The 27233-nt window shown below is 51.3% G+C and overlaps 2 protein-coding genes across 17 annotated transcripts; one reads left to right on the top strand and one right to left on the bottom strand.

Moving 5' to 3' along the window:
• Positions 1-2138: 2138 nt before the first annotated feature.
• On the top strand, positions 2139-3338 carry RHOG (ras homolog family member G). The gene has a single exon (XM_002927990.4). The coding sequence runs from the start codon at positions 2173-2175 to the stop codon at positions 2746-2748; it is 576 nt and encodes a 191-aa protein (XP_002928036.1). The 5' UTR covers positions 2139-2172; the 3' UTR covers positions 2749-3338.
• On the bottom strand, positions 2530-26311 carry PGAP2 (post-GPI attachment to proteins 2). 16 transcript variants are annotated; one of them, XM_011235756.3, is made up of 7 exons: positions 26210-26311; positions 17127-17147; positions 14083-14257; positions 6106-6370; positions 5872-5978; positions 5159-5267; positions 2530-4951 (listed from the first exon to the last, which is right to left on the bottom strand). In XM_011235756.3, exons 3-7 carry the CDS (start codon positions 14245-14247, stop codon positions 4821-4823), a joined length of 777 nt encoding a protein of 258 aa, XP_011234058.1. In that variant the 5' UTR covers positions 14248-14257; positions 17127-17147; positions 26210-26311; the 3' UTR covers positions 2530-4820. The 16 variants fall into 16 exon arrangements, 14 of the variants coding, with proteins under 14 accessions (XP_011234058.1, XP_034522335.1, XP_002928035.1 ...); XM_034666444.1 differs by lacking the exon at positions 26210-26311 and adding an exon at positions 17346-17384; XM_002927989.4 differs by lacking the exon at positions 26210-26311 and adding an exon at positions 9940-10121 and having other exon boundaries at positions 6118-6370; positions 14082-14257; positions 17127-17145.
• Between the last annotated feature and the right edge of the window lie 922 nt (positions 26312-27233).

Below are 27233 nucleotides of genomic sequence, written 5' to 3'. Positions count from 1 at the left end.
TGTTTCCAAAGGGGGATTCCTTCCCCCTCCCCCCATTTGATTTTTGAGGCTTCTGAATCAATGATTGAGAAGTCCAGCTCAGGGGTTCTCAGACCAGGGTATAGTTTGTATAAAGTGAAATATGGAAAATGGGCCAGCGGTGATGGTGCTTGGGTAAAAAAAAAAGGGATACTTAGAGATCTCCCTTGTGTCAAAAATAGGGCTGTCTCCTCCCAGGGAGTAGGGACCTGGTTGTGGGAGAGAGTCAGGGAAAGGAAGTCACATACCAGAAAAAGTCCCCCATGGCTGAGAGGAAGTAGCCAATGAGAGGAGGAATCTTGCCACAGCAGTATAAATAATCACAGGGTTTCCGGAAGCTGTGCTCTGTTCCAGAACTCAGAAGAGCAGTTCCTCACCCCAAAGCCCTGTGAACTGCAGAGGGGATCAGGGTGATGGCTGCAGCTGGGACTTCTCTTATACTTACCCCACTAATAATTACAGCAGCCTGTTTGGCACTTCCTGTGTGCCACACCTCATGCCACTTTCTTCATGTTCGCTCATTTCATACTCTTGCCAATTCTAACACAACAGGCAAGATCATTCCCATTTTACAGATGAGAAACTTAAGACTCAGGGAACTTAAATATGTTGCCCAAGATCAAACATGACTGGTTGGTGGAACTATGATTAGAATCCCTGGCCAGGGGGCGCCTGGGTGGCTCAGTTGTTAAACGTCTGCCTTCGGCTCAGGGCGTGATCCTGGCTTTCTGGGATCGAGCCCCACATCAGGCTCTTCCACTGGGAGCCTTCTTCTTCCTCTCCCACTCCCCCTGCTTGTGTTCCCTCTCTTGCTGGCTGTCTCTATCTCTGTCAAATAAATAAATAAAATCTTAAAAAAAAAAAAAAAAAAAAAAAGAATCCCTGGCCAGTCTGACTTCAGCATGGATTCTCAGTGATAGTGCTTTAATGGCACTGTATTCTCTATCGAAGAGTCGGGAAGCTTCCAAAATTGTTCAGAGGCACATGCCATGATCTCAGGAAAAGGACGGAACATGAAGGGGGAAATCAAATGTTTGTTTTCCTCTTCTGTCCATCCTTCTTGGCTGGGCTTGGAGGTCTACCTTACCCCAGCAGGGCCTTGAGAGAAGATGCTGATGTCTGGGAGCCACAGCCTTTGACTCATTCATCATTACATACCAGAATCCAGATCAAACCCCAAGCCCTGGCTCAGTCTCTGGGATTCTCCTGCACTGAGTTGCCAGATAGGGTTTACTGGGCTTACAAGAGTTATGAGGTCAGCTTTCCCGCCTTCTCCCCACCCCTCGGGCACCCTGGATTGCAATAGGGCAGCTGTCTCGAGAATTTTGCTCCTTATGCATCCGGTTTCTCATTGTGCCTTTTGGTTTACACTCAGTAGCCAAGATGTCAGGTTTGGAGTTAAAACATCAGTGCACTGGGCAGGGTGGGCCCTGAGTTGGTAGAAGCTCTACCCATGGCTGCATCTCAGAGTGACCTGGGACAGCTACTGTGTGCCAGAACCCCTCTCCAGTCTACTCAGTGGGAGGGGTCCCCATCTGGTAGAGGATCTGGTAGATACCTTACTTAGGTACCTCACTTTTTGTGTCTCTACTGCCTGGAGGGAAAAAAAAAAAAGTAGCTAATACTGATTGAATACTTATTAGGACCCAAGGTACTGTTCTAAATGCCTTAGATGTTTAATTTACATAATCCTCACAACAACCCAATGAGGTGGGTATTATTTTATGCTCATTTTACAGATAAGAATGGGGAGGCATACAGAGGTTAAGTAATTTGTCCGGGGTCACACAGGTAGGAAATAGAAGAACCGGGATTTGACCCTACTCAGTCTGGTACCAGAACATTTGCTTCCCATAATCCATTACATGTTATACTGCCGTCGTCCTCACGCCTGAGCATCTTGGCTGGGTCTCAAGGCCTCTCTGTCATTGTGTCTCTCTCTCACTCTGAGATCTGTCTTCATGGGATTGCAGGATAGTGTCAGGTTAAGAGAACAGGAGCTGGTTTCGCTCTGTGAGTTCCCATTCTTTCTCCCCAGTGGGTGAAGGCCTCCCTAACCATGCATGTCCCTTTAATCTGTCCGTAGGTCACTGCATCCGGAGGGGCCCGGAAGGGGAAGGAGGCCTTGCCTCCACCGTAGCAGCTGCACGCACGATGCAGAGTATAAAGTGTGTGGTGGTGGGCGATGGGGCCGTGGGCAAGACGTGCCTGCTCATCTGCTACACCACCAATGCCTTCCCCAAGGAGTACATCCCCACGGTGTTCGACAACTACAGCGCCCAGAGCGCGGTGGATGGGCGCACCGTGAACCTGAACCTGTGGGACACAGCGGGCCAGGAGGAGTACGACCGGCTGCGCACGCTCTCCTACCCTCAGACCAACGTCTTTGTCATCTGTTTCTCCATCGCCAGTCCGCCCTCCTACGAGAACGTGCGGCACAAGTGGCATCCGGAGGTGTGCCACCACTGCCCCGACGTGCCCATCCTCCTGGTGGGCACCAAGAAGGACCTGAGAGCCCAGCCTGACACCCTACGGCGCCTTAAGGAGCAGGGCCAGGCGCCCATCACACCGCAGCAGGGCCAGGCCCTGGCCAAGCAGATCCATGCTGTGCGCTACCTCGAGTGCTCGGCCCTGCAGCAGGACGGCGTCAAGGAAGTATTTGCTGAGGCTGTCCGGGCTGTGCTCAACCCCACGCCCATCAAGCGTGGGCGGTCCTGTGTCCTCTTGTGACCCTGGCACTCGGCTTGGAGGCTGCCCCTGCCCCCCCACCAGTTGTGCCTTGGCGCCTTGTCTGCCCCCAGCTGTGCCTTAAGGACTAATTCTGGCACCCCTTGCCAGGGGGCTCCCTGAAGGCCCTTTTCTCTGAATGCCTGTTTCTCCTTAATGCGGCCCACAGGGAAAGGGGCTTTGGGCCCTACCCCACTCTGCTTGGGAACAGCAGGTATTCCCGAGAGCTCACCCAGGCCAAGGTTGGACCCCTCCGCAAGAAGCCAACCCAAGTGCCCTGCCCCCATCTCCCCTACTGACCAGTTGATCCAGCTTTCCACACAGATGTTGCTGCCTATTGTGGTGCCTTCTCTCAGGTTAGGAGCTCTCGGCTGTCCCTAACCTCTCCCTCGCTGCTCTTTGAATTGCTTCCCCCTCAAGATGCTCTCTCCCATTCCCAAAGGAGCCACAGAATCCTGAGAAGATGAATGTGCCCTAACCTACCCCCATGTGCCCAGGCCTTATGCATCTGCTGACTGACTCAGCCCCCCCTTCCCCAGGCTCCTGGGGGCCTTGCCTACCCCCATCAGCATCAATAAAACCTGTCTCCAGTGGCCCTGGCTCCTCCCTGCGTGCTAGGCATTGGGGGTTGGGCAGGGGATGGGCATGGGCTAGGGCTCCCCAGAGACTGGGAGCCTTTTGTTTCCTGTAAAAGGGGACAGGAGACAATAGGCTTCATTGTGGTCCCCCACCCCCCAATTTCCCTAACAAAGCTCTGAGCTCCCTTGGAGGGGCCAGTCTTAACTGGGGCCCAGCCACAGATTCTGTAGTTGACTGGATGCAAAGCCTAAGGAAAAAACTCTCATCTAAGGCTCAGAAAGGGAGAAGCTAAGAGCCACGGGCCTTCAGGCAGGTGCACACAGTCATGGATTTGAGAGCTGTTCCCTTACACCCCCCCAAGGAGGTAGGTCTTTACCGACAGAGCTGGGGCTGGAAAAGTCTTTGCCTCAACCCAAGACTCCCAGTTATCCCAGCTACCCAGCCTAGAGTCATTACAGGGATAGCTCAGTCACTTCTACACACCAAAACTGGGGCTTAGACCAGCCTTAGGAGACTCCAGGCCTAAGGTGAGAAGCCGCTTGGAATCATATGCTGCCATGGACTTCATCCTGGAGTCTGTCCCTCACCTCAGTGCCGTGAAACAAAGGTGAGCAAGCCTAGCCCAGGCTGGTGGGGGGGGGGATTTATTTGAAATAAAATGTACAACCCAAAGAGGTCAGGGCATGGGGCAGTAGGGAGGATAGGGGGACACCAAAGAGCCCATTTTGGGGCAGGAATCTGACTCTGACTCCACCCCACACCTTTGCCAAGGAGGAAGAGTCTGTGAGCCAGAGATTTCAGCAGGGAAGGAAGACAGGTGTAGTGCCAGTGCTTCTTCTGGAGCAGGTCACCCTCCAGGTGCAGACCACCACCTCCACAAGGCAGTGTCAGGACCACTGGCCAAGCCCGTGCCCATCCTACAGCCCTCCTACCCCCATCTCCCACACGGACACCCTCGAGGCTTGGATAGGGAAGTGTACACACTAATGGGGGGTGAAGTCAGGGCTAGAACACCTAAGCAAACTTAGCAGGGGACAGTGGCCCTAGGCCTGGGTGTGCGCAGGAGATGATCAGACACGTCAGTCAAGTGAATGACCCAGTGGAGAGATGGCTGTGGTTCTCAGGTAGCAGCCACTGCTCAGTGGTCCCTGACCTCAGCAAGAGGTGGCTACGTAAAGGCCAAGAACCGACGGTGGTTATGAACCTCAGGACTTTTTTTAGCACCAGATGGTGGAGCTCTCCTGCCAGCTCAGCCTCTTGGGGCCTCTCAGGGTGATGCTGCATGAAGGTTCCTGTGCCTTCAAGGGTGGGTGAGGGAAAGGAGAAGCCAGCAGGGCCGCCGGAAGCCCTGTCCTATGCCCTTCCTCCTTTCTCCCCCCCCCACTCCGCTTCAGCAGGGCCCACAGAGGACACAGGGTGGGGAAGGCCAGGGTGTAGTGTCTTGTTTCTAGTTTCTGGGCAGTGGACCGCCTCCTTCCTAGCAGAAGAGAAAGGGTTTAGAATCGCTTTTCCTCAGGCTGGGAGGTAATGAGCAGCTCCTTGTTCCCGAAGTCCCACCAGGCCGTCATGTGGAACGCCATGTTGGTTAGGACAACAGTGTACTCCAGGATGGCAAAAATGGTGTACACTGTCGTGAGAACACAAGAACAGGGCATGGTGAGCCTTCTGCCCCCCACCCCCCGGGGCCTCTTTCTAAATCACCACCACCACACCTCTACACAGGGGACACAGTGGCAGCAAGCCCCCAAGACCACTGCCGTATCACACACTACAGAAAACATGACAACTGTCCCTTAGCCACTGTGACCACCTATGGATCCCAGCCTGGCCTCACCTCCAGCCTCACAATACATGTTGTGCCGAAAGTAGACAGCCAGCGCCGTGAAGAAGGAGATGAAGTTGATGATGAAAAGCCGCTGTTTCCAGTTGTAGGACTTGCGGTCCTAGGGGACAGGCTATCTGATCACTCTGTAGCCTACTGGATGTGTGGCCAGCCTCCCCTCTTGGCCCCAGTTCCTAAGGGCTGTGTCTTACCTCCCTTGGTTATGGAAGGGGGCACAGGCAAGGGCAGCAGGAATGATGGGCATGGTCACCTCCCTGCATTTGGGAGTATAATGAGGCCAAAGAGCAGAGATGTCCCTGCCCCTCCCACTTCAGCAGGCTGGAATATCAAAGTCACTTGGAGTCCCCCACCAACCCAACGCCTCCACATACCGTGGGGAGAAGTGTGTGTGCGTGTGTGTGTGTGTTGGGGGGAGGGGCACTGGAGCTATTACAGACCACAGACCCCTGACACAGTTCCTAACCCACAGCAGCCTGGGGGCTGTCCCTCATTCTACCCCCGCTTGGAGCCTCCGTCTCTTCTATTTTCCAGTCTCCCGTACTATCCGAACACAGCCCTAGATTCTGACCGATCGATCACCCTCCGCCCGCCCCCAAGTCCCAGCCCCAGCCCGGATTCCCAGGTCACCGTTACCCGCATCCTGAGGACAGGCGTCCCTGACTTTCCTCTGGGCCGCTTGGAGCCCCACTAGGGCTAGACCGTACCTCCTGACTTACTGTGTGCTTCTTGGTCAGCCGCCAGAGAATGCAGGTGAGCAGCATGTGGCCGAGGGAGGAGGCGATGAACACAATGAAAGCATTTTCGTGGATGGCTGGAGGGAGAGAGGGAGGTCGGGAGCACGCTCCGCAGGGCCCATCCGAACCCCTCCGGCGCAGGTCCAAGGGAGGGTGGGTGCGGGACGACCCTCCCCAACCCTTCCCTGCTCCTCCTTCCCTCACGTGGGCACCCACTGAAGTCCTCGGAAGAGGAGACGTAGGTGAGCACAAGCAGCGCGAGGTTCTCCACGACGTTGAGGCCGAAGTTGAGGCGGCAAAGCGGGCGGTAGCCGGGACACGGGGACGCGCAGCTGAGGTAGTGGTTCCAGTAGGCGAAGGCCACCAGGAAGCGCGGCGCCGAGTGCAGGCCGATGCAGAAGCGCCACACGTAGCGCTGGGGCACCTCCCCGCCGATGGCCGAGCTCACCGAAGGCAGGTAATTGGGCACCTAGAGAGTTGTGACCCGTCTGGCGGCCGGCCTCCGCTGGCCCCACCCACCTGGAGATGCTTCTCTCCAGCCATCAAAATCCCCCTGGCCCTCGGAAGACTCCACAGCAACCCCTCCCATTCCAGGAAGTCCTCCTGCAGGCGCCCCCAGAGCTCTCCTGGGAGACGTCCCCTGCCACGTCCCAGCCCCCAGGGTGCTTGTTCTCATTCCCCAGGCAGCCCGGGCTGTGTGTAGGGACTTGATGGAACCTGTACGTGGCTGCGGAAGCTGGAAGCAGATTGGGATGCTTTCTGAGCCCGTAGCACAGAGCTGTGCCTTTGCTAGGGCCTGGTGGGAGGTTCCATGAGCCCAGGACCTAGATACAGCCTTGAGGACAGACCACCCGAGCTTCCTTGGGACAGTGCTGGATTCCCTGGGCAGCTGAGTTGTTCTTCTGACTGCTCCCAGCTTCACTTATTCTTCTGGGTAGATGTGCCAGGGTGGTAAAGGGTACTGTGAGATCCTGGGGGGAGCTTGGTCAGAAGGGTACCCCCACCCTGATCATGCTTAAGTGGGTGCTCTTAACCTGGGATAATCCAAGAAAATGACCCAATTCTTGTGCATCTCTCCCATTCATCTCTCTCAAAGGCTGGAATTCCTCAATCCTTAAGGAACTGGAGCACTATTCTTTAAAGTGGAGGAAGCAGGAGGAGGTAACACACAGAGCTATGAGGATTGGTGTGTTGTTTGCATGAAAGAGTGAGAGGATGCGGGATGAACGAACAACGGTATAGACGCTGACAGGAGAGCCAGGGCTAGGAGGACGACCTCTCTGACTCCAGGGCCTAGAGCAGTGCTTCTACCTTCACTGAGCACCTAACTCACTAGGGATTGTGTGAGAATGTAGCCAGTCTGGAATGTGGGAATCTGCATTTCTAAAGGATTCCAGGACCAGAAGCTACCTGTCTGTTGCACACAGTCTCTGTGGACTGTGTTTAGACTTTCAGCAAGAGCCAGAGCAGTGCCGGAGCCCAGTGACCCAGCGAGGGAACGGCCCTGCTGTGACTAGAGCAGGGCCAGTCTTCAGAGATGCGGTCCTGGAAGATCCTTCCTTTCTCTTAATGGGGATGCTGACGGGGTCTCCATCGAGGCTGGGAAGGTAGGCAGTGATGGAGGCAGCTCACAGAGCAGGGCTCGGCCTGGGGGATCACCAGCCAGGGGCTTCAAAGCCTTCACAGACAAGGAGGTAGATTCCCCTCAGCACTATCAGAGGAAGCTAAGTGCGGGGCTCTTGGAGACAGGGTGCTGCCCTCGTGGCGATGGCGTGAGGTACCGTAGCTTGAGACCAGGCTCAGATACTCACTCCAAGTTGTCAGTAAAGAGGTAGCATGAAGGCTTTAGAGCCACACAAACCCAGGTCCGCATCCCATCTCTGCCCTTCTTAGCTGAGTGACCTTGAGCAGGTCACTTCACCTTTCAGAGCTTCCATTTCCTCATTGGCAAAATAGGGATACTACCACCTACCTTGCAGGATGATTGCAAATATTAAATATAATGTATGCAGAGTGTCTGCAGTGTTCAGCACACAATGGCTACGGTGATGGCTTTCAGAAGACCGACTTCCCTGAAAAGTCTGCAAATAGCTGGTGAGCTATGTGGTTCTTGAACATGGGAAGACTGCATACGAGCGAGAGGTGAGAATCGTATCTTCGCCAGAGACTTCTGAGACCTCCAAGCCTCCTTACTGTTCTGCCCCTCTGAGTTAGGTCCTCTAAGTAAGGTTAGTAAGAGTGTTGCCTCCACCTCCTAGAATATTCATTCTGAAAACTCCTGCCCCAACTCCAGCTACTTTAAGGGGAGCAGAACCAGCATGAGCTTTTTTTTTCCCCCCACCATGAGCTTCTAAAGCTTGGCTCAGAGAGCCCAGAGCCCTAACTGATGCTGGGAAACAGGTAAAGGGTAGAGATGGCAAAGAGCTGGGGGGACACCACAGGAGGAAGGGAGATTTAGAGCCCTGTGGCTACTCGTGCCATCCTCATAAGCTCCTCTCAGATTAGGGGTGGAGGCAGGATGCTGAGAGCAGGCCTTTCCTCTTATCTCTCTCTCTCTCTCTCTTTCTCTCATGCATACAACACACACACGCACACACACACACGCATGCATAATCAGGTATAGATATTCACATAAGTCCCCCCATCCCAAGCACACACCCTAAATCTCCCCAGGAGTCCAGAGCTAAGGGTACTGAGATAGGAACATAACCACTTTTCCCCAAGAACAGAAACCCTCCACTGGCATGGAAGATGTGGCTCAGTGGATCTGTGGCAAGGCAGTAGATCAGAAATTCACGTGGTAAAAAGGGTGAGGGTCCAAAAAATTCCCTACCATAGAATCTAAGATTTCACCATTAGAGATTTATTCCTTTGATAAAGTCCCCCAAAGTTATGGATGACTTTTCTGTCTAGTGCCCCCATCCCTTGCCAACTGGACACAACTCTCATCCCTATCAATTCAACCTGCTACCCTTCTCTGGACTCCATCTCCACCTCTCTAGCCTCATAATCCCTATTTTAGCTCTGGTCTCCCCAGTAGTGTGAACTACTACACTTGCCTCTTCACTGATCTCCCTATTTTTGCCCCCTGCCCTTACAACTGTTCTCTACTCAGGAGCCAAATGGTCTTCTAAAGCATAAAATCTGATCATGTCCCTTTCCTGCTTAAAATTGTTCCAAAGCTCACCACTGCCCTCTGGATAAAATCAAAAGTTGTCAGCCTGGCATTCACAAAATCTTTCTTCACCCCCATAGCTGCAATGCCCCCTGCTTCAAGATGGTAGTCTTCTCCAACATCCAGGCTAGATTAAGTGCTTGCTCTGGGCCCCATGATCCCTGTGCTCCCCTTTACCAAGGTGCCTCCCATCTCACTGTGCCTGACCGTCTGTGTCTAGGACTGTCTCTTGTAGGATGAGACGCTAATGGTAAGTCAATGTTGAGTTCCATGCCCCTGACCCAGAACCTCTACCCCTGGGCCCTCAGGAAAGGCCTGGTGGACTGCTCATGGAGGCAGGAAGTCCACCTAGGTTTCTAGCTAACAGAGCCCTGAGTGGACGCAGGTTGTGGGGACCAAGGCCGCCAGAGGGAGAAACCAAACTAGAATATTCCAGGGCAGGGCTGGGGGTCCTCTCAGGCCGGGCCCCCAGTCTGGGCTAAAGCCACCTATGACCTCTCCTGGCTCTTGGCTGCATCTAACTCTCCAGTCCTGGCTTCCTTCCCAGTCTGGTCTTTCTTCAGCCTCCTCCTCCCTCTCATGACCTCTCTTGCCTATTCCCCTCCCTTCCCTTCCCCTCTCCCCCCTGCTCCCTGGCACTCTCTGTAATCTTCTACCCTCAGAGGACTGTGACTCCACTCTCACTGAGTCTCTCCCCACAAATTCCCCCTCAACCCTGACGTGCCCCCCACCATCCTTTCATCTCCTTCCCCTCTCTCTGACCCTCCGCCTTCTCTCCTACTCTCTGATTCCACTCTTATGGCCATCTCCCAACTGGGCCCTGACCTGGCCCTGACCCAGGTGCGGGGGAGCATGGCACTCACCCCACAGTCAGTGGCCACCGTGTACTCAAAGTGGAACACCAGGGACCAGATGATGCAGAAGAAGAAGCCGAACACGGGGAAAGTTATGACCCACCAGATCATGGCCGTGAAGCGGAGCCGGAACACAGTCCCATCTGGGTCCAAGGGCTGGGAGGCTGCAGAAAACATCCTGTAGGGAGTGGTGCCCAAGCAGGGTGAGGACATGACTTGGGGCCCGGTGGGACACCTGGGCCTCAGGAAGTGAGGCCTTCTCCAGAGCTGGCTCCTCTGGGTAGAGGAGAGAGCCAGAGTAGAAAGAATGTAAGGGGAGAAGGAAAGCGGTGCAGAGACCAGCAGGTGTAGAGAGAGATGGGGTGGGAGCCACCGAGTCAGGCAAGGTCAGCTCTTAGCAATCCCTGTGGCACGATGGCCTGCAGGTCCACCTCTTGAAGAATCTGGAGAATAGAGGCTCCCCTGGCCTGGACATGGGGAGTTCTGCTGGGCCACCTCATTCTCAAGACTCTCATACCCACTCAGAAGGGTCAGAAGTAGAAAAGTTGTTATTTCTGTTCCATAGAAGGGGAGAACTATGCCAGGATCAAACATTAGGCCTAAGGTCTCGGCCACCTGACAGCCTTATGCTCCCAAGCCAAGGCTTTCTTCAGGCCAAATAACCGAGATAAAGGACCCTTGGCTCGGACTCAGCCCTCCCACTGACCCCGTCTGACCACATTCCTGCTCTTCACCCAAGTTCAACTAGGAACAGCGGGAGTGCCCAGAACATTTCACCAGGGACCACAGGCTGCCAACCAGCCCACCCCCAGGCTCAGAAAGATCCAAGCCTCAGGCCAGCAGTACTGTCATCTCAAGATACCAGGGTCCCTGCAGAGGCCCAGACCTCCATCTCCTTCCTCTCTGAAAAGACTATGTCACCCAATCCAAAGGTTATGGGAATCTGAGGGTCACAGGAATCTTCTCCACTCACCTTGAGCCTGTGTGCTGGGCCAGACCCAGCAAGGACAGACCCAGACCAAGGGAGCTGAACTTCTTCCATTCTCCTCTCCCTCTGGGCAGAGAACTCCCTCCTCCCACCTCCCATTGCCCCAACCACCATGACTTGCAAGCTGGGTTCCCTTCTGGGGGACAGACAGAAATGGCTTTGTATTAAAAGGCCTAGGACCAAACCTCCCTTGGGACTCATACCTCCCTCTGTTAAGGGAACCCCAGTCCACTAGTCCATCTAGTCAGGGAAATGGGGGAGGGGGCGCGCACTGGGCAACACTCACACTGGGTGCGGACGGATCCGGGGCTTGGGTTGAGACTTCTAGCCAGACTGAGACTGTTCTAAGACTGGAGGGTCCCACCCCTACCTCCCCAGGGCCTGCCCTCCCGCCCACAGAGCCCAGATCTCCACGCCTGCCCAAGCACACAGCCCTCCCAGGACCAACAAAGCCATATCATAAACCCTGGAACACTCTGCCAAGATAAGAGTGATCGTGGCCAAGGTCAGCCTACGGTAGCTTCCTTGCCAGGGATGGGTGTAGGGACGTTTCCGAGGGCTGTATCCTGGGATACAGGCAGGTTTCTGGGAAGGGAAAGGGAGAAAGCAGAATAGGACTTCACCCCTTTTTGCTGGAGCCAGAGTATGTCTGTTGGGCCTCATTGGAGAGCTAGCTAATCTTATGACAATAGATTCAGAATGCAAAAGAGATCTAGACGGGCCTGAATATGAGGTTATCAGTGCCCAGCCTGCTGTGCAGAAACAGCTAACATCAGCTCAAGATGCCCTCACAGGGGTCTAAGCCAGTAACAGGAACGCAACGGTACTGCTTTTGCCTCTACTGCCCAGGCCATATGAAGTCCTATGCCCACATCAGGGCCTCATATGGAGAGAACAGTGACTAACTGGGCCAAGTCTAGGGGTGCATGTCCTGTGAGGGTTGCCTGAAAAAACTGGAGCTATGCTACGCAGTAAGAGTAAACTCAGGGACCCCCCATTACTGCCATCCCATCTCTGTAGGACTGGCTTGATGCCAGGAGGAGAAAGTAGCTCTCAGGCTCCCAAAGCAGAACCAGTGCAAAAGCAGAGATTCACCAGAAAGAGAACATATGCTTGCTACAAGAGAGCTTGCTGATCGTTAGTTACTAGGCCTCCTTGGAATAGGCTGCCTGGAGAGGAAGGAGGCCCCCATCACTGGGGATATGCAAGCAAAGGCCAAGTCATCTAATTATAGATGCATTAGACTAAGGTTACTTCTTTTATCCCTAGGGTTGGCCATTCCTAGAATACTCTAGGTGAGAAATTCAGAGCAGACATCTACCTGGACTGCCCCTAGGTGGCTCTAACATAGTCATCCCAGGGAGTGGGGACAAAATCACCCCCGGGGTCACTGAGCTCAGTCCTGCCCCCGACTGGCCAGGTACCTGTGCCACTGTGCCTATGCCCTAGCTCCCTAACTAGTGTGCCAAGAACGGGTATAGGTATGTCAGGTATGCTGAGTTACTGATCCCATTAGCCCTCAGGAGCCAGCCACGAGGGGCAGAGCAAACAGCCTACTCCATTTAACTCCATATGCCGTACAAATATTATAATCTTCTGTATGGACTATGACCACATGGTACCAGGCCTTCTTTTTCCCAGGGCACTGGGCGGTGGGGAGACGGAGTGTCCTATTTATTTATTCAACAAATTCTTTCTGATTCAGCTGTAGTGCTCACCTTGAAGGAGCTCCCGGGCTGGTGGGAAACAGAGACACAAATAAGATGTGCTAGAACTGTAGGAAAGATAAAACAGGGAACTCCCAGGGGAGGGAGTGATTAAGTTTGCCCCCAAGGAGGCTAGGGAAGACTCTTTAAAGGGGGGGACACTTGAGAAGGGTTTTGCAAGATACAAAGGAGTTGACCAGGGTGGGAGAAACATTTGAGGCATTACTTGAGGTGAAAACTAGGTTGTGAAAGGGCATTGGTTGGACCTCTCTGATCCGCCCCCCTCCCAGATCACCTGGCCACGCCCTTTTCTTCTAGTTCTGTTCTTTAGGATAGCTCCCAGCCCTGGGTCTCATCAGACTGGCTGCCCACAGCTCAAGGCCAACATCTATCCATTGACGAATCAAGGAGAGGGAAAACTTCAAGTCATATGAACAAAAGAAGTAGGCCCTACTCCCTACTGCCAGCCAGACCCCAGTTCTAGTCATAGCCCTATTTCTGGAGCGGATGATCTTTATAGGGAGACAGGAAGCTGAGCTGAGTGGGGGCCTGGAGCTCTCTCTGATGCTACTCCAAGGGTCCATGTCCAGGCCCTGCCTCTTCTCCCCCTACAGCCTCTAAGCTCTTCTTCTCCTGCCCTGCCTTCCTTCTGCCCCTCACCCTTCACATTTCCCAAACCACCTTCCTATTCTTCCTCTCTCTGGAGCTCTACACTAGCCCTGAGAAGGAAGATGGGAATTATCAACTCCATTTTAGATATGGGGAAGCTGAGGCTCAGTCTCTGTGTCTCAGGAAAAACAGAGTCAAATGGATGAGCTAGGAGTGTAACAGAGGTCAACACAGGTCTCACCCTCTTTACTCTGATATACTACAGAGAAAACTCACATCTTTCCTCCTGGTCCGGCATGCCCTATCCCAGTCTAGAGGGTGCATGGCTGCCTATGGGAACATAGCCCATATAAACATCTGGAACACGTACATACACACATCATCAGGCCCCCATCCAGACGCGCACAGATACGGTCTCTCCCACACACATACAGTCATGTTGCTCACAGTCACACACACGCATACATAATCACGTTCCCACAGAGACGGGCACAGCCTACAGTGCCACACTCCAGAGCCTTCTAGCTCAGGCCTGTTCTTTCTCCATCCCTCACAAAACCCTGGGGCTCCTGAATCTGCCCCACTATGAAGTAAGGATTGGGTTCTGGGTCCTGGAGCTGCCCAACTTCAGTGACTCCAGGCCCTAGTGACCTCCATGCACAGTGGCAAGAAGGATAATTCCTGAGACCTTGATTTGCAGGCACCCTAACCCCCAGCAGCCCAATTTGTTTGATGGACCCCACTGGAGAGCTCACTAATTCTGTTACAATAGAATCAGGATCCAAAAAAGATCCAATTGGGCCTGAAGATAAGATATCATTCCCCGACCCCTCCCTTTGCAAGCCCTACCCCACAGTGTGTGGCCGTAGTCTCCTTGAAGTGGAAGAGCAGGGACCAGAGGATGCAGAAGAGGAAGGCGACAAGTGGACAGCAGACTGTGACCAGCGCCACCAGGGTGAAGCGAAGCCGGACCAAGGTCCCATCCCGGTCCAGCGGCACTGGAACCTGGTACATCTTGTCAGACCTGGGGATGAAGTAATGTGCTGTCAAGACCCAAGGCAGCAAGGCTGGGACTCGGTGGCAAAGCCAGCCCTTGTGCTCAGTCCTCAGTTTAGCTGTGCTATGGGGTGAAGAGTCTAAGAAGAAAGCCATCTAGCCCCTAAGCTTGGACAGCTCCTGCCCTGAAGATGACTGACTCAGAATCCCAAGAGAATATTCATCCTATATTTCAGAGGAAAGACAACCAACCCAATCTGTGCTAAAATGAAGCTTGAAAAGATTGGGAGAACTTCTCCCTTAGCTGGCTTAGCTTCTCCCTTAGCTTACTACAGGAGACCAGTTAAACTGGTCTCTCTTGTTTCAGGAACCAACCCTAAAACCTCCCAGTGGACAATGGCCCACCTCCTCCCACAGGCCTTTGAGCATCCAGGCTTCAGGGCCTCCCATCAGCTCTCCCTGCTTCACCCACTGGCCCAGGGCCTTCTGTACCTTCAGTCCCTTCCCGGGCTCTGTGTGCCTACCCCACAGCGCACAGCAGCAAGGACTCCATGGAAGCCAATAGAGCCCTGACCCCCTGCTCGTCCCCGCCTGCCACCTCACATGCTCTGAGGGTGAAAGGCTTTGCAGAATCAGGCCTAGTGCTAGCCTGGGCTTGCTGTTTGCTGGAAAGAGCTGCCTTGTCAGCTTCTGGAGGCTTCCCAGTACCCATGGGGCCTGTCCATCCCCGTCCAGAGATGAAGTAAAGGCTCCGGACGACTGTGACCCCCCCCCCTCAGATGAGGATAGGAAGGTCAGGAACTATAATAACTAAGTACACACCAACAATCCCAGCCTCCCTCAGTGCATAGAAGGCGAAATTGAGGCCCAGAGACGAGCAAGAACCTGCTCAGGGTCACACAACAATTTGAAGGAAGAGCCAGCAGTGGGGGGATGTGGGGCCCACAGGGTCACAAACCACAACCCTCGCCTTCTTTGACCCCCTCCTCTATGGGCAGAAAGGTCAGATTAGGTGAGATTAGGAGGGGGAAGAGAGAAGGGGTCCCTGTCCATAAGAAAAAGAAAGGTAAATCAAATCCTTATAGATGAGTCAGTGAGCCCTGTCCCCACTGCAAAGACAGAGAAACCAAGATGCAGAGAGAGAAAGGTCCTTCCTCAAAGCCTGACGCTGAGCCTGAGGGAGAGCCATCCTTGGAACTTAGGCTTCTTGGGGCCAAACTAGGGCTAGCTCCAGATTCATGAAGAACCCGCCCTTCTGGACTCAAAGTTCTTGTCAGATCAAGCTCTTCCTGGTCTCACCCTCAGGGAGCACCTCCCGGCATTCCAGAACCAGGTGAATACGCCTCTGTGTTCTCCTCTATCTTCCCCCACCCGTCTCTCTGCCAGGCCCAATTATGCAGCCTGCTCCAGTTGCCCAAGCTCCTTTCTCCCTTCAGGGGGCCAGGGATCTCCCAGGGGAGTTGGAAGTGGCTCTGGTGACCGCCCAGATCAAACACATTTCTTGGGTCATCCCCAAATGGACGGTAAGTCCCCGGAGGCCCTAGAAGGGGGTCAACTTCCCCACCCAGTCCAAACCCTGATTCTGTGCTTGTAGCAGCACTAGCCCCCCTCCCTGAAGCTAGCAGCTCTAGATCCCTCAGGAACCACTGAGATGCCCAAACTGAAGACCAGATCCTCAGGGAATGAACAGGCAGGGGGGTGGATAAAGAGGTTGGAGGAATGGTCTGTTCCACAGCTTGGAGGTATGCCCAGCTTCTCTTTTAGCTGTGTGACCTTGGACAAGTCATCTAACCACTCTGGGCCTTTTCCCACAGCTGTGCAACATGAAGATCATGTGGTTTAGATTACCAATAAGGCCATTCCAGCATGGCCATTTTATGCCTCCGGGCCTCAGGACAGGGAGCTCACTACCTGAAGAGCAGCTGTTCAGTCCCAGTCAGCATTTAACTTCTTCACAGGGGCTACTTAGCTGGATACCACTTTCTTAGGAGTCCCCCCACCTTATCTCCAAAGGTCCCAGAGATTTTCTCAGCCTCCAGCAGGAATCCATACTTACCGGCCACCTTCTGAGTATGAGGCACTCTGATTAGCACTTAATACACTTGATATACATTGTTTCTCGTAACCCTCACGATAATTCTATGAGGCAGGCCCTGTAGTCTGTGTATTTCCATTTTTAAGTAGAGGCTCAGGGAGGTTTAAAACACTTGCCCAAGGTCACCGGCTAATAACTGGCAGAGGTGAGATTTGAAATTACTTTATGGGGTTCCAGGGCCCCACACACACCTCCATCCCCGGCACCTAAAGAGAAATCCCAACCAGCAGTCCCTGTGAAGTGAAGGGAGAGCTCAACCAATGCACACTGAGCACCATGTGGGGGAGCAGAGGGGGAGAAGGGTTAGTTCAGAAGCGGGACAGCAGCAGATCCTGGGCAAGCAAGCACCAGCACCGTCAGAGCTTGGGGCTGGGCCGTGAGGAGGCCGGACCGCGTGGCGGAGCTCCCCCAAGTGGGGTTGCCCGGCAGTCCGGCACACCCATCCCCATACTCACCCAGGATGTAGCGGCGAGGAGGCCGCGCCAGCGCAGGCCGGGCGCTGGGGGAACCCGGGGGGAGCCCAGGCCCGGCCTGGGGCAAGAGGCGGGGGGGCGGGCTGGAGCGGGAACGGCGGGGGCGGGGCCAGCGCGCTTGGGGAGGAAACTGCGCCCAGATCCTCCGTTGGCCCCTCCCCGCTTCTGCGGACCTAGACCCTTGGCTCTCCCGCCTTGATCGGGCGTCTCCTGGTGCCTTGCATCTCCAGTTCTGGTCTGCCCCACTAATTCCCGCTGCGTGGGGGTAGCCTGAAGAGTCCTGGACCCCTGGGTTTGACAACGTTGGATAAGCCACCTTGTCACCTTACCTCTCAGCTGTGTTCCATCACCTGTTGAAAGAACATAAAATTAATTCAACAGGGCCCCGAATTCTCTCATTTCCTAACCTCAGTCCCTGCCCACGCCCCCATTCTAGCCGAGTTATCCAGCCTCAACCTTCTGAAACATTACAACAGTTTTGCCCCAGCCTCAGCGCCCCTCCCCCTAACTTTGCTCCCCAGAGCAGTTTCGAGCAAAGGGAAGAGCACCTTAGGAGAGATCAGTGAGGCCCACCGCAAAAGCTCTGGGCCAGAGCTGTTCCCGCTCTTGATCAGGAGAGGGCGCCCTCTCCGGTCCGACATAACAGAGCAAGGCTCTCCTTTCCCCTCCCTGCCCTGGGTCTCTCCCCCCAAGAGACGGTTGATCCCCAGAAACCAGCCCCCAGGGATCCCTCTCCACTCTGACTGACCCACAAAGGAAACTGAGGAGGATTCTTGGGGTTGTCAGAGCACCTGCAGGGGGTGAAGGACCTCTGAGCTAGACGTGGTTACCATCACATTTCCCTATTTAAATCCCCACAGTAATAATTAGAACATTTTGAGCACCCTCTGTCTTCCACGGACTTTACTTTTTATGCATTATCCCACTGAATCCTCATAAAAACCCCATGAAGTAAATACTATTAATATCCCCGTTTTACCAACGGAAAAACAAAAAGGTATGTCACCTATTCACACAGTTATAAATGCCAGCACCAGGATTGGGGTCTGGCACCTGAGGCTGTTCTCTTAATTCCTATATGGTTGACCCTGGAAGAATAGGAGTTTGAACAACACAGGTCCACTTACATGTGGATTTTTTTTTTTGATACAGCACAGTATTGTAAATATATTTTCTCTTCCTTATGACTTTCTTTTAAAAATATATATATATTTTTAAAGTAGGCTCCACACCCAACATGGGGCTCAAACTCAAGACCCCAAGATCAAGAGTCACATGCTCTACCGACTGCACCAGCTGGGCACCCCTCTCTTCTTTATGATTTTCTTAATAACGGTTCTTTTCTCTAGCTTACTTTATTGTAAGAATACAGATTATGAAACATATACAAAATATGTGTTAATTGACAGCTTGTTATCAGTAAGGCTTCCGTCAACAGTAGGCTATTTGTAGTTAAGTTGTGCAGGAGTCAAAAGTTATACATGGGTTTTTGACTGTGCCAGAGTTCAGCAACCCTCACCCCTGTGTTGTGCAAGAGTCAACTGTATAGGGGCATCTGGGTATCTCAGTCGGTTGGGCATCTGCCTTCGGCTCAGGTCATGGTCTCAGGGTCCTGGGATCTGGCCCCGCATTGGGCTCTCTGCTCAGTGAGGAGTCTGTTTCTCCCTCTCACCCCCCCCCCCCGCTCTCCCTCTCTTGTTCTCTCAAATAAATGAATAAAATCTTAAAAAAAAAAAAAAGGTCAACTGTATAATATTAACTCCACAAGGTAGCTATAATCACCACGTTGCAGGTGGGGATACAGAGACTCAGATTTGATGAACTTACTAGAGCTCTTTTTCATGCATTCACTCTTGTTCATTCATGCAGCCTAGGCCCTCTCTGGAGGAGGGATGCCTTTTTTTTTAGATTTTATTTATTTATTTGTCAGAGGCAGGGCGCACATGCAGGGGGAGTGGCAGGCAGGGGGAGAGGAAGAAGCAGGCTCCCTACTGAGCGGGACTCGATCCCAGGACCCTGGGGATCATGACCTGAGCCAAAGGCAGATGCTTAACCAACTGAACCACCCAGGCATCCCTGGAGGGGCAATGCCTTATTCTAAAAACTTTTTTTGTTGACCTTGAACTCTCCTCCACCCTGTCCTTTAAGGTCCCAGGACAAATGAACAATTAGCAAAACTTTACTGAAAGAACTACCTCCTTTTAGTTACATTAACTAGATGTAGGTTTCCTATCTTAGGTCTTCGTGTCATCCCTTTTTGTTTAGCTCCAACCCACAGATGCCTACTCCTGGCCTTTATTCCCTGTCTTGACACCTCGTCTGTTCCTTTGGCTCTAAATACCATTCCCTGAGGCTGGGTCCCTTCTCTCTGCCTCTAGACTACTCGAGGTGCATTAATCTTGCCTTTAATTCTTTGGTTACTGGAGCAATTCACCATACAGTCCTGAATCTCGGTTTCCTCATCTGTAAGATGGTTTTAGGAATATCCACAGCACACAGTTGCTGTGAGAATTAAAAGACATAAAATAGCAGTGTGCCAGGCATGCAGAAGATAGTCACTACATCATGGCTCCTAAGACCTGATGTGGAAGCTACAGCCTGAACACATCCTGACTGAGCCTTTTCTGAACCGCATGACCGCAGCTGTCACTGACCCTCTCTGTATCTGCCATTTCGAAACCCTATCACCTACCTTGATTTATGTAAGGAAAAGTAGAAGAGAAGAATCAGTTCTTACTAGGTGCGAGGAACTTTCTATACACTTTCTAATTTGATCCTTTTAATAATCCGGTGAGATAAACTTGAGGGAATCTATTGTACAAAGAAGTTGAACAAACATCTGAGCCTCCAGTTTCGCCTTCATTCGGCAGGCACTCAGTGTTCGCCAAATGGGCATTTGCCCATCGTCCAAGTAGTTGCTGCTGCTGTTGAAGCCTTCCAACGTCTCCTGTCCTCCTGGTTGGTTTTGCCTGGTGCCTGGATATACCCCAGGGAGGGCTGTGCCTGAGACAGCACCACCACTTTCCAGTTTTGGCCACCATCACTGCTCCGCTCACCCTGTATACACACACACACACACACACACACACACACACACACACACACCAGATACCTAAAGCTGATCAACCATTTATTTACAGGGACGTTCCAGCTCCCAGTAGCACAGGGATGATGTAGAGGTGGGATGTGGTTGTCAAAGAAAGCTGCCTAGAAAGATCTCCTTCACTGGCCTCCTTGCCCTTCTAGCTCTTCATCATCCTCCACTTACAGCCACATTGGCTTTTCTTAAAACACAGATCTGATCATGTGCCTGCTTGCTGCAAACTGTTTAGTAATTCCCTATGGCTTTTAGGCTCAAGAGCAAATTCCTTAGTGTGGTATTCATCATCCTTCATAATCTGGTCAACCTCTACTCTAGCAAACACGTATCTTACATTCTAGCTATACTCACTTCTTCTATGAGCTTTGTGCAACTTCCTCCTTTCTCCCTAAGCACCATGATTCACCCACCTCCCCACTCCAAAGGAAGCATTAGAAGTCCATCACACCTTTATTAGCACTGACCGCAATGTAGTGAAATCGTTTGTTACGTTGTTTGTTTCCTCCACCTTCCTGACAGCTCACTGAAGGATGGAACCCTCACCCATTCTATTTATTTCTGAATCTCTCAGCTTAGGCCAGGGACAGACACAGTAGGAGCCCAGAAAATATTTATTGGGTTGATTTACTTGAACTGGGTTTTGAAGGATGGGCAGGATTTAGATGTATCAAGCACAGATTTAGGAACTGTAAGAAAAGTCTTGGAGGAAAGACTACTGTTGTAGGGGGTAGAGGCAGAATGAGCATGGCTGGGGTAGGTAAAGAGGGAAGGACACAGTGCTAAAGACATCCAGTTACAGGCCAAACTCTGCTCCTGCCTCCTGGGTAGCCTCAGGAAAGTCTTCCAAAGTTGAGGTGGAATTGTTCTTTGTTCTTCCTAGAAATCTTTTTCACTGCAGAGACATCCTTCTTGGATGGCTTTGAACCACCTACCCCAAGCTCACCCATCTTGCCCTAGGCCCATTCTCCTTCAAATCGTAATAATCTTCACTGTTTATTTTGTTCTTCATTGTTTCTTTGGCTCCCCATCACTTCTAGGAAGAAGTTCCAGTTAGCACCCCTGGATATACTGAGCTCTTTCCTGGTCCTACATCTTTGTTCTTTCTGTTCACTTGGCCTGGGATGTTTCTTTTCTTTTCTTTTTTTTTTTCTTTAAAGATTTTATTTATTTATTTGACAGAGAGATAGCCAGCGAGAGAGGGAACACCAAGTAGGGGGAGTGGGAGAGGAAGAAGCAGGCTCACAGCGGAGAAGCCTGATGTGGGACTCGATCCCAGAACGCCGGGATCACGCCCTGAGCGGAAGGCAGACGCTTAACCGCTGTGCCACCCAGGCGCCCCTGGCCTGGGATGTTTCTTTTTCTCCATCTCAGCAATCTGTACTTTACCTGTAACGGTATTAATTAGCGTCATGCTTAGGAATGTATGTGGTAACTTCTAGGGAGATGACTAAAATAAGAAGAGAATTTAATTTCTAAATTGGTACAGGAGGAAAAATGAAATAATCCAAAAGAATGTTAAGAAAGCAGAGATTTAGGGGCGCTGGGTGGCACAGCGGTTAAGCGTCTGCCTTCGGCTCAGGGTGGGATCCCGGCGTTATGGGATCGAGCCCCACATCGGGCTCCTCTGCTATGAGCCTGCTTCTTCCTCTCCCACTCCCCCTGCTTGTGTTCCCTCTCTCGCTGGCTGTCTCTATCTCTGTCAAATAAATAAATAAAATCTTAAAAAAAAAAAAAAGAAAGCAGAGATTTAACTGGAAAATAAGCAATTGAAAAGATGGTCAACATCATTAGTCATTAGGGAAATGTTTATGAAAACCACTTTGAGATGTCACTTCATAGCCCCTAGGATGGCTATCATAAGAACAACAATAATAATAATAATGTGAAAATAGCAAGTGATGGCAAGGATGTGGAGAAATTGTAACCCTCATCTACTATTAGGAGGAATGTAAAATAGTGCAGCCGCAGCCACTTTGGGGAACAGTCTGGCAGCTCCTCAAAAAGTTAAACATAGAGTTACTATAGGACCCCATAAATCCACTTCTAGGTATAAACACGAGAAAAATGAAAACATATGTCCACAAAAAACTCATACACAAGTGTCATACAGCATTATTCATAGTAGCCACAAGGTAGAAACTCAATTGTCATTCAACTTTTGAATGTATACATGAAATATGGCTTATCCATAAAATGGAATGAAGTACTGATAAGTGCTACAACATGGATGAACCTTGAAAACATTACATTAAATGAAAGAAGTCAGACACAAAGGCCACATTTGTATGATTCCATTTATAGGAAATGTCCAGATAGGCAAATTCATTGAGACAGAGTAGATTAGTAGTTGCCAGGGACTGGGGGAAGGGGGAGATGGGGAACGACTGCTAATGGTCTGGGGTTTCTTTCTTGGCGTTATGAAAACCTTCTGGAATTAGATAGTAGTGATAGTTGCCCAACTTTATGAATATAGTCGACTCTTGAACAATACAGGTATTAGGGGTGCTATCCCCCCCCCAGTCCAAAATCCAAGTATAACTTTTGAGTCCCCAAAACCTTAACTCCTAAGAGCCTACTGTTGACTAGAAGCCTTACTGATAACATTAAACGATAGATTAACGCATATTTTGTATGTCATATGTATTATATACTGTATTCTTACAATAAAATAAGCTGGAGAAAAGAATACAGTTATTAAGAAAATCATAAAGAAGAGAAAATACATTTACAGTACTGTACTGTATTTATTGAAAAGAATTCTCTTATAAGTGGACCTACCCAGGGGTGCCTGGGTGGCTCAGTCGGTTGAGTGTCTGACTCAGGTCATGATCTCAGGGTCCTGAGTTGGAGCCCTGTGTCAGGCTCGCTGCTCAGCAGGGAGTTTACTTGAGATTCTCTCCCTCTGCCCCTCCCACCGCTCATGCTCTTTCTCTCTCTCTAAAATAAATAAATAAATAAATAAAAAAAAGAAGTGGACCTGCTCAGTTCAAATCCATGTTTTTCAAGAGTCAACTATACTAAAACCCTCTGAATTGTATACTTTAAATGGGTAAATATATTATGTGAGTTATATCTCAATTTTATCTTTAAAAAATTTTTTTAAGATTTTATTTTATTTATTTGACAGAGAGAGAGAGAGAGAGGGCACAAGCAGGAGGAGCAGCAGAGGGAGAGGGAGAAGCAGGCTTCCTGCTGAGCAAGGAGCTCTATGTGGGGCTTGATCCCACATGACCTGAGCCTAAGGCAGACGCTTAACCAACTGAGCCACTCGGGTGCCCCTGTATCTCAATTTTTAAAAAATCTGGCAGGACTGGGCCTCAAAAAAAAATGGAAGTTATTATTACGAAAGAACCAAAATGAAAAAAAAGAATAAAGGAAAGAAACAGAACAGGCAGGACAAATAGAAAATGTTAGATAAAATCCTGAATATGCCAGTAAATTCTTTAAATGCTGTAGTTCAAAGTCAAATGTATCCACTCAAGATTTATGTAAATCTAATTATATGCTATTTATAAATATCATCCTTCTTTATCAAGCTGTAGGAAAAGAGGAAAGATATTAATATTTATCGGGTGCTTACTGTGTATCAAACATGTGCCCAGTTCTTTGCAAATTCCTTTATTTGACCTTTAGAACCGCCTTACAACATGGGAATTTTTGTGCCCATTTTATAGACAAGGAAGCTGGGTCATAGGACAGTTAAATAATTTGTGCAGGGTCTAAAAAGTAGTGAGACTGGTTCTTGAACTTAGCTGTTTAATTCCAATTCTGCCACTCTTTTCTTTTCTTTTTTTTTTTTAGATTTATTTATTTGACAGAGAGAGACACAATGAGAGAGGGAACACAAGCAGGGGGAGTGGGAGAGGGAGAAGCAGGCTTCCCACCCAGCAGGGAGCCTGAAGTGAGGCTCAATCCCGGAACGCTGGGATCACAGCCTGATCTGAAGGCAGACACTTAACAACTGAGCCACCCAGGCGCCCCTCTGCTACTCTTTCCAATGCACCACATAAGAAATCTAGACCATCACTCTGAAAGGAAGTCTCTTGCCTTTCCCTGATTCTGTGGTCCTTATGGGTCCTGTCTCCTCCCTGAGCACCAATGCTTCAAAGCTGCATAGGGGAGTTCTCAGAGTACGTATGTGAAAGACTGAGGGTTCCTAGGACAGAGCTACACTTTCCTTTGCTTTGTCTCTCTTGGCCAGAGCAGAGTGTTGAGTTGTGGACCTCTCTGGGCTCCTTTTCTTTATAGGGGAAGAAGGAAGATGGTGATAATCAAAGGGGTGTTATGAGATTTAGGCAGAATAAGAGTATGTTGTCCACAAAGTCCTTCCTAGGGCAGAAGTACCTGGGAACGACAAGCTTGTGGGCCACATGCCTACCAGAGAACTTAATGAGAGGTCCACCTATGTAGAAATCACCAGAGTTATAGGAAATTTCTCCTTGTGGCACCCCTCATCCAATGTCTCTCCCTCCAGTCTTCCCACAAGTATGCACTATTTAAGGATCCCAGTTCCTATGTGCCTGCTAGTACTTTGGACTGACTATATTTACTTACCCACTCAAAACATACTTCTGAGCCCCATTTCTATGTCAGAATCAATGTCTTAGAATATTTAGAACGGGAATTCCTTGATATTTATTTATTTATTTATATTTTGAGACAGTGTGCATGCATGCACGTGAGCCAGGGGAAGGGGAAGGACAGAGGGAGAGAGAGAATGTCAAGCAGGTTGTACGTTCAGTGTGGAGCCTGATGCAGGACTCGATCTCACAACCCTGAGATCATGACCTGAGCTGAAATCAAGAGTTGAAAGCTTAAATGACTGAGCTACCCAGGCGCCCCAGAAATTCCTTGATATTTTTAAAAAATAGGAAAACTATCATTTATTGAGGGCTCACTGTATACTGGGTACCATCCTAAATGCTTTATCTCATTTCTCTCAACAACCCTGAAATTACAGTTGTTACCCTCATTTTATAGACAAGGAATCTGAGGTTCAGGTGTTAAGAAATTTGCCCAAGTTCACACAGCTAATAAATGGTTGGGCTCAGATTGAAACCCAGGGTTCACTGACTCAAAAGACTCACACTTGTACTGCTATTGTACTTAGGACTAAACAATTCACTCATTCATGGGTCAAACATTTAATGTGGACCTATACTGTGTGCCTGGCTTTAGGGACACCAGAATAAATAAGTAGCGGAGAGGCTTGATCATAGTTGGGTTTCAGGACTGGAGGGTGAGAAATCAGTTTCAGTACAGCAGTGAGGAAGCGACAGTAAACTATCCAGGGGGGAGCTAATGACTTTCTAATGGAGAACACAGGCAAGGGAGGGTGGAGGAAAGGAAGGGATGTTTGGATGCAGAAGTGGGGGGAAAGTGGCTGGAATCAGATGTTTAAACTAGCTTTACTATTTGACCATCCATATATATTTTTTCCTTTGAGCATCTACTGAGCACAATGTACCAGATTTCTCCTATCCATTATCTTATTTCATCTTTACAACCATTCCACTTTTTGACAGATTAGTCAATTATTTCTAATCCCTTGCTACCACCCAACACTCAGAGGGATTTAAGTTCATCTACTTTCGGGCAGAGCCCATTTCAGTTTTGTATTGATGTTCCAGGAGAAGGTGGCGGTGGAGAGGTAGCTAGAATAGATTCTGCTTTCTGAGCACAGTCCCTGCTATTCTGGGTGGGACCCTCAGTCCCTAGGTCTAGTTTCTAGAACATGCTCAACCTTCTTCCCCTGTAATATCAAGTGGGGGAGGGCAGGGAAGAAAACCAAATGAGTAAAACGCAGCTCTGACCTCTAAGAGCCTGGGCACAGAAGACAGAAAAATAAATAACAGGTTACAAAGTGACAAGGCTGTTAACAGAACTTTGCCCAAGCATTAGCCCAACTCTCTGAGAGAGATTTGGGAACGTATCCCAGAGAAGGTGGGAGCATTTGAACCAGGCCTTTAAGAACAAATAGGAGTTCCTAAAGTGCAGGTGGTTAAGAAGTTCCAAGGATCCTCATTTGTAACATATCCTGTGCTGAGCCATTTCCTTAGGGCACGCTTATAGCGTCTATTCTAGGGATTCAGAGATGGAAAGGTTGTGATGGGGCCAGCATGGGTTGGGAAACTAGGAGGCCAGGTTTTGGGGCCTCAGAGCAGCTGCAGTCCAAGCTACTCAGAGACAGAGACCTCCCAGGACAGCCCTCCAGCTCCGCACGTGGTCTGGCCAGGAAGTGCGGGCAGGACTACGGGAAAGCCTTCCCATCACCGCCCGCGGACTGGGGCAAGGAAAGGGTAGAATAGTTACCATGCCATCCTGGAGCCTCCCTTCTGATTGGCCCGAGTTTCAGCAGCCCGACTGTCTCGGCACCAAGACAGGGGGCGGAGCCTCGGTATAGCGTCACCACCCTTCTCCCACACCCCGCCCAGTGAACCCCAATGCAGCCACTCACAAGCCCACTTCGAGGGGGCCCTGTATGACATCACGACTCTCCCCCAGCCAATCGCGGCAGAGAGGGGCGGAACCCCCATGTCCCTCCCACCGCCCTTCCCCTTTCCTCTCCGTAACTCCTCAGGTCCCTCCTCTTCCCCCTCTCCCCTTCTCCCAAAAACCGCCCTCACGTTCGCTTTCAAAAGACTCCTTGCCCAATGACTAACAGGGCGGGCTTAGAGTGGCGGTGGTGTCTGCCAATGTGCAGACAGCGAGGGCGGAGCGCCCGGAGCGAGCCTCTGACGGCGGGCGGCGTGTGACGCAGTCGGGCCCTCTGCGCGCTGCGCCCGAAGCGGCGGTCGGTGGCGGTGGTGGTAGCGGCGGCGACGGTTTCGTGGCGGCCGCGCGCTGCTCTCTGAGCGGCGGGTGGCGGACGAGCCTAGGCCTTCACTCCTGACACTTCCCTTCCACCGCCGCACGGCGGTAAGTCGGGAACCCGGGCGGTGGCGGCCCCGGACCAACAGGCTCCTCCTCCCCGCAGGGCGGGCGGGTGCGCGGGGCGTCCCAGGCCCTCCGCGCGGAAGTCTCGCGCCCCGGCGCGCACCTTCTGCCTTGAGGGAGGGGGCGGGGCCCGCCAACCTGCGGCCCCGAGGCCGGGCTCTTCGGGCGCTGGGAGGGAATGGAGATCGGTGGAGTCTGGGCCCCGGGGTCTCCCGTTGCAGCCTACGCGGAGGGAGCGTCCATGTATCTGGTGGTACTCATTCATTTGCCCGGCGGTGATTAGGTGGGCGGGCCCTTTGCGGGGGCAGCGTCTTAGGACTCTGAAGAGGGTCTCCCCAGCACTTCCTTGACCGTCGTGCTGGATGGGCTTTAATTTGCCTTTGGCGTCTCCATGGGGGAA

Source organism: Ailuropoda melanoleuca, chromosome 8 (genome assembly GCF_002007445.2).
Source record: "Ailuropoda melanoleuca isolate Jingjing chromosome 8, ASM200744v2, whole genome shotgun sequence".
NCBI lineage: Eukaryota > Metazoa > Chordata > Mammalia > Carnivora > Ursidae > Ailuropoda > Ailuropoda melanoleuca.
The sequence above is the reverse complement of the archived record's forward strand: the minus strand, read 5'-3'. Positions and strand labels throughout refer to the sequence as shown.

What these genes read in the sequence shown, in the direction of transcription:
- PGAP2 (XM_002927989.4), bottom strand. Translation starts at nt 14,247, where the DNA reads ATGTACCAGGTTCCAGTGCCGCTGGACCGGGATGGGACCTTGGTCCGG. An exon ending in TACGGCCACACACTGTGGGG is followed by an intron (nt 10,122 to 14,081) that starts TAGGGCTTGCAA and finishes CCTGCTTGGGCA; the next exon opens with CCACTCCCTACAGGATGTTT. An exon ending in AGCACACAGTAAGTCAGGAG is followed by an intron (nt 5,268 to 5,871) that starts GTACGGTCTAGC and finishes CCTGTCCCCTAG; the next exon opens with GACCGCAAGTCCTACAACTG.
- RHOG (XM_002927990.4), top strand. Translation starts at nt 2,173, where the DNA reads ATGCAGAGTATAAAGTGTGTGGTGGTGGGCGATGGGGCCGTGGGCAAG.